The 13,300-nt window shown below is 49.5% G+C and overlaps 1 protein-coding gene across 3 annotated transcripts in view; it reads right to left on the bottom strand.

Annotated features, from left to right (window-relative positions):
• Positions 1 to 87: 87 nt before the first annotated feature.
• Positions 88 to 13,300, bottom strand: part of LOC119382355 (ruvB-like 2) — a 240,933-nt gene continuing 227,720 nt past the window's right edge. For all 3 annotated transcript variants that reach the window (XM_037650049.2, XM_037650053.2, XM_037650052.2), the window contains one exon: positions 88 to 166. In XM_037650049.2, coding sequence (XP_037505977.1) covers positions 160 to 166 — 7 coding nt within the window. In that variant the 3' untranslated portion in view covers positions 88 to 159. The remainder of the gene's footprint in view (positions 167 to 13,300) is intronic.

Below are 13,300 nucleotides of genomic sequence, written 5' to 3'. Positions count from 1 at the left end.
CACTTTAAGCAAGACGCAAAGATTGCAAACCACAAACACCAGTGAAGAAGAATCGCAGAATATTATTTTTAATCAGAAACAACGGGGGAAAAAAGCTCGATGATGGCAGGAGGAATCATGCGACTTGTGCTTGACCTTCATGCAGCTTCCATTTCAATGTCAGCAACTGAAAAAGAGAAAGATGTGGCATAGGGAATATTTATGTTTACTGAATTAGGCTTCACGTTCATTCACCGTACAACTGCCTTACTGAAAGACTCAAAAGTGTGCAATACCTGCATCATGAACGTTTAGGGGGAAGATGGACGCGATAAAAAAATCCTTCAACACCAGGGGCGTAGCCAAGGGGGGGGGGGGGTTGGGGGGTTCAAATCCCCCCCCCCCCCGAAATTTTCAGTTTTGCTTGCGTATATATACACGTACACATACAAACGCACGCACGAATATACATAAAGTATGGTTGAACCCCCCCCCGAAAAAAATTTCTGCCTACGCCCCTGTTCAACACGGTGTGTTGCTGGAGCCAACATCGTGACAACTAGTCCTGTCTGCTTCAAGGAAGCAACTGGCTACCCTACTTTGTGCGCTCTGCCCCAACCAAAACAGAAAAGGAGATGTACAGTGCGAAGGCTGGGGTGGGGGAGAAAGAAGGGAAAGATCGGCATGAGAGAAGCTGGTGCGCAGAAGAGGAAGCGCATCAGTTAAAGAGAAAAGAGAGGGAGGGAAAAGGAAAACTGCACGAAGGGGGGGTTGCATAGAAAGGAGAGGGAAGGGGGGCAAGGCGCTGCGAGAGTTTCCACTCCAGAATTTTAGGGGCGAAGCTCCTTATAGCGGCACCCGTTCGTCCCTCGTAGCGTAGTATGAACCAGTCTTACGCTTTGACCTGCAAGGTGGTGCCGATGGGAGATTTTTCCTGTGCGTTGTTGAACAATAAAAAATTCGCAGCGTTAGCTAAAAGCCGACTTCTTCTGTCTCTCATTCACATTAGCAGCCATTCTTTACCTCCAAGGTAGTGCCTGGTGAGATTTCTCCTGTGCGTGATTAAACAATAAAAATTTTGTTCAAAACGCCGTTGATTGATGAAATAAACCAACAAAAGACGCCAGATGTTTTGTAAAAGCAAAACGAAAGAACGCCAGATGTTTCTAAAGCAAAACAAAAAGACGCCAGCTGCTTAACGAAAGACGCCAGATGTTTTCTAAGCAATGGCTTTCTAAACAATGAAAATTCACAGCGTACATGTAAAATTAAAGTGCGCTGCAAGTCGTCGTAACTCATTGAACCTTTAGTATAAACGCGCCCGATCTCACGCTGCAATTCCTGTTCAATGGAACATATTTTCCTGGTAACATTACGTTCCGTTTAATGAGATCTGCTGCAAATTATTTCTTTTTAGTGCCTTTAAACATTAATGAAGGTAACAAGAATGAATCTCTTGCTGCATAAAATTTTTAACGACGTTTTGTCTCATGCTCTCAGAAATTCAAGTTCACCAATGCGTATTCGGATGGGCGATTTTGAGCGCTCTGAAAAATGGTCACGCGTTCGGTTGGTAGAATCCGAACGCTCGAACTACCTTTGGTTGGTTCTTTCGGAGCGCTCCCGACCGCTCTGGCTTCGAAGTGAGAGCGGTGGGAGCATGGTGCGATCTGGCCGGGAGGGGGGTTACGTGACACTAGACGCCGCGTATAGTACACTATAACGCCGTGTTTACCGGTAGGTGACTGAGTGACAGCGCGCATTTCGGAAGGGGAGAGCATCGGACGCGTAATACTTCGTACACGTGTGTTGTATTCTGTTCGTGGCATTTTTGAGCGTTTGTGTGGCGGCTACGGAAGGCGGAGGAAACGTAAATGGTGTTACAGCAGCTGGTAGATGAATGCCTTCACATCGATGACGCTGAGAAACTGAATAGCGCATTCTAACACATTACATGCGAGTACAAAGCTTAATCGTGTTGGCAAAAACAAGCGCTCTATGCCGAGCTCACGTGCGATCGTGAACGGCGTAGTCGACGGTCGGCGTCCGCCATGCTAGGCCTACCTCTCGGAGTCGCGAGTGACGGCGAGCACGGGAGGCAGCCGCTGATGCCGAAACTCAAAAATAACGTTCATTAGAACGACAAACTACTTGAAACGGTTACGCGTCACACTTCAATGAACAAACTCACGGCCACCACACTGGGAGTCAATCGAGAGTCAATCGCCGAGTCCCCCCGCAGCGTGTCCGCTGCCGCTTTTGTAACCCACATGTTGGCCGCGCGCACACCCACTGCGCAGCACGTGTCAGTAGACAGTAGACAGTTACAGTTTAGCGTTAGCGTGATAGCGGGGGTTAAGGGAATAGCGTTACCGTGCCGCAAACGTTGGTTGCGGAAAGCGTGTTTTAGTTTAGCGGGATAGCGTTTACGTGGCCAAGCCGGGACGGTGGCGCCACCTAGCGAAGGCTGAATGCGTTAAAAAAAGTGAAAAGAACAAAACCGAGAATGCTTGCCTGTATCCCCGCACGTATCAATATTACTCCTTTTTTTTAGTGAAAATAAAAGTAAATAAGTATGAACTAAGCACCAAAAGCGAAAATTTTCATGTTGCAGACTTGTTTACACCGATCTTCTAGATAGGCCTAGGGACGTTCGAAATGGGAAGCGATCTCAAAAACTACGCCAAGTTATCCGCAATACCGTGTCGTCGAAGCTACCTGAAGGCAAGCGAAGCCATTTCGCACAGTCGTTTGCTACGAAAGAAGTGGATCCGTCCACATCAACGCTAAATTCAGTTCGAAGCGGGCGTCGAAAACCGCCGCCATGTTTTACGTACACTACGTTAACCACGCAAACACGCTAACGCTAAATGTGAAAAATAGCGTGCGTACGGTAAACGCTACGGGTCACGTACGGTACTGCGCATGCGCATTTCGATCCCGCTATTCCGGTGAGCCCGCTATTCCGGTGAGCCCGCTATTCCGTTAAACCCGCTAAACTATAACTAGACAGTAGACAGTTATAGTTTAGCGGGCTTAACGGAATAGCGGGCTTACCGGAATAGCGGGACCGAAATGCGCATGCGCAGTACCGTACGTGACCCGTAGCGTTTAACGTACGCACGCTATTTTTCACATTTAGCGTTAGCGTGTTTGCGTGGTTAACGTAGTGTACGTAAAACATGGCGGCGGTTTTCGACGCCCGCTTCGAACTGAATTTAGCGTTGATGTGGACGGATCCACTTCTTTCGTAGCAAACGACTGTGCGAAATGGCTTCGCTTGCCTTCAGGTAGCTTCGACGACACGGTATTGCGGATAACTTGGCGTAGTTTTTGAGATCGCTTCCCATTTCGAACGTCCCTAGGCCTATCTAGAAGATCGGTGTAAACAAGTCTGCAACATGAAAATGTTCGCTTTTGGTGCTTAGTTCATATTTATTTACTTTTATTTTCACCAAAAAGAGGAGTAATATTGCTGCGTGCGGGGACACAGGCGAGCATTCTCGGTTTTGTTCTTTTCACTTTTTTTTAATGCATTCACCCTTCGCTAGGTGGCGCCACCGTCCCGGCTTGGGCACGTAAACGCTATCCCGCTAAACTAAAACACGCTTTCCGCAACCAACGTTTGCGGCACGGTAACGCTATTCCCTTAACCCCCGCTATCACGCTAACGCTAAACTATAACTGTCTTATAACTGTCTAGTATCGTCTAGTGGTGCGCGCGATTCCCACACATCCCACCTCTGTGAGTAAAGAAGTCGCCTATCGTTCCTGTTCTTGCCCACCGTTGTCAAGCTCGCCGCCTTGCTGCCGCGGTTTGTGGTTGCCCTCTCTTCCTTTTTGTTGGACTGGGGTTCCTCCTTCTCATGGACGGCGCAGCCTTCTTCGGAATCTGATTGCCGAGCCTTAACAGCATCCTCGTCTTTGTTCTTCTCGTCCTTCTGGGTGGCCTTGAAGGCAGCTGCCTTCCACGTGCCGGCTTAGCAGGGGTCTTCCGTGCAGGCTCAGCCCGCCTCCGGCGCTGCTGCCGTGCGGGGGAAACAGCCGGGCTGCCCCGCGTCTGTGAGCCTGGGCGTTTGCGGCCGCTGTCTGGGTCGCTGCTGTCCGCGTGGTCGAGTTTCTTGAGAGGAGCCTCACCGGTATGGGCGGCCGCCTTCAGGCTGCACCCGCCGACTTGTCGCACTGAGGATGCGTGCTGGTCAGCTCAGCCTTGGCCTTCTCCGCTGCAGCCCCTCTCGCCCTACTGGAAAACCCAGTGGCACTGTCCCAGTGCCATACCTGATTATTGGACCAGTGTGGCGCTGGGCCACCCGGTACTGGCCGAAATCGGGCTTTTAAATTGTTTCTAAAAACTGTGGTCATACCCAGGTCGTAATGACGTCTGATACGCGAGCACTGCGACAAAAAAACCCCCTAAAAACAAAAGAAAAACATGACCGAGCAGGAGTCGAACCCACCACCTCAACGCACCATACATCCTGAATCTGACACGCTACCGCTGCACACCTGGAAGACGAGAGACGGTCCCTTTTTTTCTTCATGTTATAACTACTTCCGGTAGCCAGTATTTTTATTTTTTAAATGCGAAGCATTTCTTAGCAAACCTCAGGCACTTTGGCCGTTTCTATCTATCTATCTATCTATCTATCTATCTATCTATCTATCTATCTATCTATCTATCTATCTATCTATCTATCTATCTATCTATCTATCTATCTATCTATCTATCTATCTATCTATCTATCTATCTATCTATCCGCCTACGTCTGGGTGCTCTCATGATCGCCTCCTCACTTGGTTTAGACGAGAATTGTCACGGGAGGGTAAGAGGATTTGATGAATATGACTGTCGGGTCATGATATGAATAACGTGAAAATCCTGTCGCGTACGTCGCCAAACCCTTTCCACTTGACACATACCCGTTTACCACGGACCGCGGTGTAAGGGTATGCGCCACAGGTGATTGACAGTATATATCTACCCAGGAACGGCGATAATTTAATTGGTAATTTAAATGAGAGAGCGTTTTAAGGGAAACCGACATCAGCAGCGTTGTCCCGACGAATGGAAAGAATAAGAATTAGGATCCCAGCAGTAATCGAACCCAAGCATTCTGCGTGGCAATCGAGTATTCTACCACAGAGCCACGCCATGTCTATAAACTGGTTTTGAAAAACAGCCTACGCAGGCGTAATATCGGTACAACGTCAATTGTGGTTGTGGTGCTGGCTATCTAATTTTACAAGAAAGCAATAAACACTACATGATACTCCTACGATACAGGCGTCATATCAGATTAACGTCTGTGGTTCCAGTGTTGGCTCCGCTTTTATAGCAGTCTAATAAACATTACGCTTGTATTCCTATGATTCAGCAAGCTATATTGAAGCATTGCTCGACCCCGGAGGAATACATTAACGAAAGTTACATATGATATCCACATCACCGCCCCGTAAAAGGGTATTCAGACGGGGGAGAAATGCTCGAGGGATAAAGGCGGAGCCTAGTGACGTCTGCTCGCGAGGAGAAGTCTCCACAAATGCCCCTCACTCACACGGACGAAGCGAACGGAGGGGAAGACCAGTGTTACTAGACCACTCTGATGGCTTGTACCACCCGTTTGACGAGCTGCTGACGACGAGCTGCAGACGACCATGCGGCTGCAGACTGTACACCCGCTGCCGCTCTCTGCAGGAGGAAGTGCAACAATGTGGCCAAACAAGAGCCCGAAATTCCGCCATATCCCCCACCGCCGGGGGATCGTTTGTCCTGTCGGGGAAAAGGTTCCCGTATCCTCCGAGGAGTCGCGGGGGGGGGGGGGGGGGGCGCCCACTCGCTAATCCGTGACGTCGCGGTCACGTGATCCGCAATCCCCCCGTCTCCCCCGAGCATTTCTCCCCCGTCTGAATACCCCTTAATGTGCACTTCGTGCGCCAGAACGGCGCAGTGTCCTCTTCATTTCTTACGAGGTGGCGATGGCCTCATGCTGACCGAAGATGATGCCCGATTGATTGACAGCCGCTTTGTAGACTAGGCTACGTAGGCCACATACGCCCAGGTAGTCTACAAATACGACAGGTACCATCCACTTATGTTGGTCTATGTAGCACTACCCAGGCCTACCAGCCTCGACGGCCTATACCTCAGCAACGCGAAGGGTGGCTTCAGGTTCCGACATGTCGCCGGCTCTATCGACAGACAATTTGTCGACGAAGTGACCAAGGCATTCACGAATTGCAACAGCTCTACTATACCACATTCTTCACTACACATGGACCCCTCGCCACCACAATCACGACCGGATCCTATAACAAGTCATGACCAGCTGCTGGTGCTCACTGATCACCGTGATAATTCTCTGGTTCAAGAACCGCCAAGAACTTCTTCTACACATGCACACGGGTTTGTGAAACGTGCGTGCGTTCTCGGGACACGCATAAGCACTACATATCAGCTTACCGCTTCTGGTGTTGGTAATACCCACGTTGCCATTGGCAGCGTTACCCAACCGTAAACAACTGGTCGTATAACACATATGCGACTCTTCAACATATGAGGCGTTTTTTTTCGAAATGGGTCAAATCCATCCAAAGAGAATTTGAGAAAACGGCAAAAATTTGCTATGCAAACTAAATACAACGCTGTCAAAGCTATTCTATGATATGTTTTACATGTCGGCTAGGGGAAGTTTCTGGCCACAATCAATTAAAAAATATGCAGCGGATTTCACCATTATTAGCATGATAACTTTGCATTTGGCTCATTTCGAATTGAGACATGGAATTCAATGCGGTATTCTTGAAGAAACTTTATTGATATTCGGGCAGTGGCACATTCTTGCTTCGTCGGCGTCGACATTGCTTCTGTTCACGATGCCGTAGACGTCTCGGGACCGATCTCTCGCCAATCTCTTCACTTCCATCAGAATCCACGATAATCCAGCTCCGAAAGAGCAAAACAAAAAAAAAACTTGCACAAACACCCAGAAAACAGGCAGAGTAGTCAGGCTAGGCGGGAAATCACACGGAGGCTTCCACGTTCGCCGAATCACGTGATCGCCGAAGCGCTCTACTATCGGCATACTGGATTTGACTCATTTCGATCCATACAGCGCATGGATCTGGCTCAATTTCGTTTTGAAACGGGATCTGTGAGCACATGTAGTTGTTGGTATTTGACTCATTTCGTTCCGATCTCTCTTTCAGAGGAAAGTTGAGAGAATGTACTTGCCAATGGAGCAATATTGGAGCTAGTTTCGGTTTCTGGATTTAGCCCATTTCGAAAAAAAACGCCACATATATGTGTGCGTTTAAAATTTATACAAAGCTTTAGCGTCATTCTGTAACGTGTCGCTCAGTGAAAAAAAATTACGCCACACTCACCTACCTGCCGCATGCTTCGCATAACATCGACTCCGACTGTACATGGGATCCGCCGAATTTTTTTCGTTTAGAAACGCAGATTTCAGTCTCTTCGTGCTCGCGAGAACCTGAGAGAAGGTAGTTAATTTGTTTTTTATGTGCTGCCTAGGATCGGAACGTCAAACTGGCTCGCTTTGCCGCAAAAGATGTTAGCGTACCCGCAGATGTGTTGCGGCAATCGCACTGACTCGTTAAGCAGTTAGTCATACCTATAGGTAAAAAACAATGTGCATCTGACCTGCACACTGAACACTAGTTATCGTTTGAATATATTTTCTGCCCTTTTCGTTTACGTTCCGCGGCCCATACAGCCACAGTAGTTCATCCTAGCTGAACCGACGGTTAGGCTTAGAGCTGTACTCCGTGCGCCGCGATCGCTGTGAAGAACGTGGATATCCAGTTACGAAGAATCTAATAACCGTTCAAATGTAGTTTCGATCATACATGACTCAAGCGAGGCCATATTTGCACCTTCGACTACATGAATTAGAAGCTAAAAACGCCGAGATTGAGCGTTACATTGACTCACTGCTGCCGGGTGACGTGCGGCTTTCAGCGGTACGAGCCCATATGGAAAGACTGGCTGTTACAGTAGGTTGATGTTATTATTAGACTAATACTAATGTCATATTGTGTTGCGAATGGTAAGTTCTTTCGATGCGTCAGCCCTAATTACGATTTAGGCATGATCACAGTTTTTAAAAACAATTCAGAAGCCCGATTTCGGCCAGTAACGGGTGTCCCAGTGTGCAGCGCGCCAGCATCCAGCGTGCCGCGCTGCACACCAGCGTCCCAGTACCCAGCGCCACACTGGTCCAATAATCATGTACGGCACTGTCACAGTGCCACTGTGTTTTCCAATATGGTAAGTCCACATTAGCATTTGCAGGACCTGCCAAATAATTCGACAGGCACTGGAAATGCTGCGAACCTGGCAACCTGGAAATTTTGGAGATTCGTAAAGCAGGAGCAAGTGGGGGTAGCGAAAAAAGTGGCATACGCTTTTGTCTACTGTTTCTCAAGGCCGCAGAAACGCCATACACAGCAGCTCCAAATGATTGCCAATAATTTTTAGACGTCAGCGATCATACTAGTACTCGTAATTGCACGGCGTGTGCACGAATGAGTAATTAAGGAACAAAATGTGCTGTGTCCTTGACAGCTAGTACTAATAGCCCCTTCTAAATATCAGTATGCTTTTCCGCAGGACACCAGTGTATTGGGGCAAAAGTGGCTTAAAAAGCGTTCTGCACGCAATAAAACAAGCATCAGGAAATTTGGGAATTACTGTCCTTTTCTATTGCAATAGCAACTATATGGACACTCTCGACGAGTTTTTGCCGTCATCTCCCGTATAAAGTCCAAATTGATAACATATCCCTGTGCATAGTATGTTCTACCGCGGGTAAAAGCGCGCGAGTGCGGGCGACGAACGCGGGTGAAGCAGATATCAAACGAGCCAGCCCACCTCCGTCGCTCGGAGGGCGCATGCGATAACACCACTCCGCTCGGGAAGCCTGCCATTGAAGCATAGAGGAAACGCCCCGCCTGTCTTGAACGAGCATGAAAAGACGCGAGAGGGGGGCGGGGGCTGTCGCTCGAGCAGCAACTTCGAACTTTGATTCTAAAGCCTGTTTCACATGCGAGCGACTGAGCGGCGGGGCTCGCGGCGATTGAGCGGCGACAGGACGCTCGCACGCGGCTTCGTTTCACATGCACCGCTTTTGCGCGGCGCGCGCCTCTGCGATGCGCAGTGATGGTTGTGGAAAGCGCCCGTTACACTTGGGTTGCGAGTTTCACCAGCCTTCTACTTCGGTGCTCGATTTTCACGCGCCTAAACCTTGAATGACGAAAATGTGCAGTGTATCAGAGTGCAATTAAACAACTTCAGTAGTCACGTTTATTTCTGTTACAGCTTTCTTTTTTTACCACGCAAGTCTTCTTGCACGCTCATATACTTGGCCACGGAAAAGCAAGAAAAAAGAATTGGTTTTTGTGGTTTTAAGCTTTCAGAGTGCTTTCGGTGGCTTTTGCTCTCGAATGCCGCAAGGCGTTGGTGCGCCGTCTGGGCCGGCAACCATTGCAAACCCACAATGTCGTCGTCTGGGGGGCTCGCATTTGTCGTCTTCGGGGTACGTGACCATTGAAAAAAAGAAAAAGAAAACAGTAAACTATTCGAACGTGCTGGGTCAGAGTAGCAAAAAAAAAAAAAAAAAACTGAAACATGCGACCAACAAGTGCGCAATGCCGTAGGGTCCCCCTGTACGGACCTGTGTTGGTGCCACGATTCGATAAAGATACAAAAGAACAAAATGACACGTGCAAACGATTTGTCTGCTTTGATGGAAGCGCAGTAGAGAACAACAAAACGAAAAGAAAGGCGTTTCTACACTGCCAGCTCGTTACAGCGAATGTCGTCTGCTAGGAAACCGAGTTCCTCCTGGCGCACGCGTCCGCTCCTCGACTCCGCCCCTGCAATCACGTGCTCCCCACGTCACTGCTCTCCCATTGGGTGACCTTGGGCAGCCGCTCTGCCGCTAGCGAATTTTTCCAACTCCGGCGATCTCGATCGCGCGTCCACTGGTCGCTCTAAAAAACCTGTTTTTGGGCTTCCGCGACGGCAGCCGCTCCGCTCTTGGAGCAAAATCGCTGCATGTGAAACAGGCTTAAAGCGCGGTCACGATCGCTGGCGCGCGCGCAATCTCGGCAGCCATCAGCGGGCGTCTTTGAAAGGCGCGAAAAAAACCACAACGGACAGGTAGGAAGGAGACAGGACGACCTACCTGTCCGTTGTGATTTTTTTCGCGCCTTTCAAAGATGAACTTCAACCAACTCGCCCAACTGTCCCTGCCATCAGCGGGCGGCTCGTATATCCTGCTACGTGCTGCGCTTTCAATGCGAAAACACTGTACAGAAAGAGCATCTTTCCCTGGAGCGGCCGTATTCTCTTACACCAACGTTTTGTAGAGTTACGCGAGATCGGATACAAGAGAGTTTGCTGCCAGCCTCACTTAGTATAACATTACAATTTGTTGCTATCGCATTCACTGCTTCATCCTTGCGGTGAAATTTTTTTCTTTCGCGAGGGGTTAGGGTCTCCTCGTCTGTACTGGATGACGATGCCCACACTGCACATGACCAACGCGGCCTCCATTTCTCGCTCAAATTTGCGCAACTGGGAAAATTTTAAGCTGGTCGGGCATTTTGGCGCAATTTTAACAAATTTCACGGTTTTGGCTCAGCTTGGCGCAAAAATAAGGAATTGTATCAAATAGGCGCAATTGGCACACCTGTTGCAGCCCTGAGCATCTCTGAAAGAAGCAGGCCAATGTGTTCACAAAATGTGCTGTTTCAGTAGTGTTACCTTGTCATGTGGCCGTCCCTACATCAGCCAGAGGGGCGGATGCCTCAATGACAGGCTGCGTGAACATTGCCATCTACTCCCGTCTGCAAAGGTTATGGATATCAGTGAGCGTCATTGGCAAAGGAAGAAATAAGTCTGAACATGAGATTTGTGAAGCTTTCAAAATAAAGAAAACAGAGCAGAGTGCCATGTGTGAGTGATCCCTCAGTTTTCCTGACTGATAAGAAATTCACGTTTCGAGATAGCTGGCGCACACTGCATCGGTTTTGGTATGTTTCATGGCATTGAATTTATTGTAAAGACGTTTATTAGCGGGCACTCGGCGACGATACACAACAGCGACAGTCAAGGCGGCGCCGACTCTCAGCGCGAGCTGCGTTCTGTCCGAAAGGAGCCGAAGAGGGCGACCCACTAGAAGGGGCTGCAGAGGACGACCCACTGCATAGTTCCAAGGCTTCGCTACAATTACCCCGGGTACGAAAAAGGAGCCGCCTGGCGACCTAAAAGCATTGTCACTATGAGAGGGTCATGGTAGGCCTTGAGGCGCTCCACATTGACAATGTCGCGCCCTCGACGGCGCATGTTCGAGGATGGTTCGATGGGTTCGATCAGGTAGTTGACCGGGGAGCGTATTATGATTTCCTGGCGCGGCAGCGCACGCGAGAGAGAAAAAAGAGAGAGCGAGGAGGATGGGTCACCTGGCTGGGCACGCGAGAGCGTTTACGAACGCACGCACGCACGGAGTAGTGTTTACGGCTGTTCCATCGTGCGGAAGCACCCTCCTTCTAGCCACGCCGCAGATTCGCGCCACGCACATGGCGGACGCTCAAGTACGCGCGCCTGTTCCGAGCTCCGCTTGCCCATCTCGCGTTGAGCGGGTTTCAATAAACGTGCTTCCGAGTGACATGTTGGACACGAGTACGCCTACGTGCGAAATAAACGCCAGATCTCATAGCCCATGTAACATCGAGCAGGTTTCGATGAGCACGCGGACGTTCACGCGTGAGTTAGATGCAAGTTCTAACTGCCGATCAAACGTGAAGTGCCTCCGCGTCGACCTGTGCACGGACGGCGACGCACACGAGTGGATCGCCAGCTACAGTAGGAAAACGAACACGACATGGATCGTCGACAGGGAAACCCGAAATCCAAAGAGGTAAGTTCACGTGTTCGTTTCTTCTACAAGTGGTGAATAGGCCAGTCTAATAATAACATTTGATGATATCGACGCCAATTGCGAAAATGCTAAATGCGAAAGCGCTTAATGCTCGCTCATCGTATCGAAAGGCGCGACGCTAAGGGTGACCGCGTGGTCTAGGACGTACAGTGACATGTAGAAATGTTAAATGGGGGCGTAAACACGCGAAAATGGACTATCGAAAATGCAAACATTACATGGCCGCAGGCCCGCCCCCTCCCCCCGGGCCCCCTCAAATTTTTATGATATATGGTGTTTTACCGAAAATAAATAAAGGAAATAGGCGTTTTGCTCAAATAGTCAAAGTTTTCAGCAAGTGGGCGCACCCCGAAAAAAATTTCTGGCTACGGGCCTGCATGGCCGTATGCTAGGGGGTTAATGATTCAGCAGTGTGTTGCTTGCGGCGCGATCCGATCTGCCACTCAAACTTTTGAACGAGCCAAACGGGCGACAGGGCCGCAAAAAGTTGGTGATAAAATCTTCTGCAGTTAAGCATGGTTCAATGGACGCGGCTATTTCAGGCATGGCTTTCCAAAAATGGAAAATAATCACACAATATCACCAAAATTCACAGTGAAAACAGAGGCCTCTTGGTTTCAGTTCAAAACAACCTTTCAAGTACACTAATCGTACCAGTCATTGACAGTTTTGCCGACTTCAGCAGCGGCATTTCCATGCTGCAGCTGCGGCTTTAGTGCACAATATCATTGCAGCATTCAGTCCAAAACACAGCGTCGCGCCTTTCGATACGATGAGCGAGCATTCAGCGCTTTCGCATTTAGCATTTCCGCCATTGGCGTCGATATCATCAAATGTTATTATTAGACTGGGCCTATTCGCCACTTGTAAAAGAAACGAACACGTGAACTTGCCTCTTTGGATTTCGGGTTTCCCTGTCGGCGATCCATGTCGTGTTGGTTTTCCTACTGTAGCTGGCGATCCGCTCGTGTGCGTCGCCGTCCGTGCACAGGTCGACGCGGAGGCACTTCACGTTGACACTCGGAACCACGTTGCTCATCGAAACTATCGAAACCCGCTTGCAGGCGCCCTCGGCGCGCGTATCTGCGGCGTCTCGGCGTGGCGACGGGTGCTTCCGAACGATGAAACAGCCATAAACACTCCTCCGTGCGTGCGGAAACGTGCTCGCCAGCCCAGCCACGTGACCCCACGAGAAGAACCAATAGCGCGCAAGCGCTCGTCGAGGGGCCGCCGGCGTCCTCCTCGCTTTCTCTTTTTTCTCTCTCACGTGCGCTGCCGCGCCAGGAAATCATAATACGCGACCGGGGATGTGCGTTCGACGACACGGTAGGGACCTTCGTATTTGGGCAGTAGTTTTG

The sequence above is a fragment of the Rhipicephalus sanguineus genome, chromosome 2, assembly GCF_013339695.2.
Source record: "Rhipicephalus sanguineus isolate Rsan-2018 chromosome 2, BIME_Rsan_1.4, whole genome shotgun sequence".
In the NCBI taxonomy this organism is placed as follows: Eukaryota; Metazoa; Arthropoda; class Arachnida; order Ixodida; family Ixodidae; genus Rhipicephalus; species Rhipicephalus sanguineus.
Note: the sequence above shows the minus strand (reverse complement) of the source record. Positions and strands in the feature narration are given on the sequence as shown.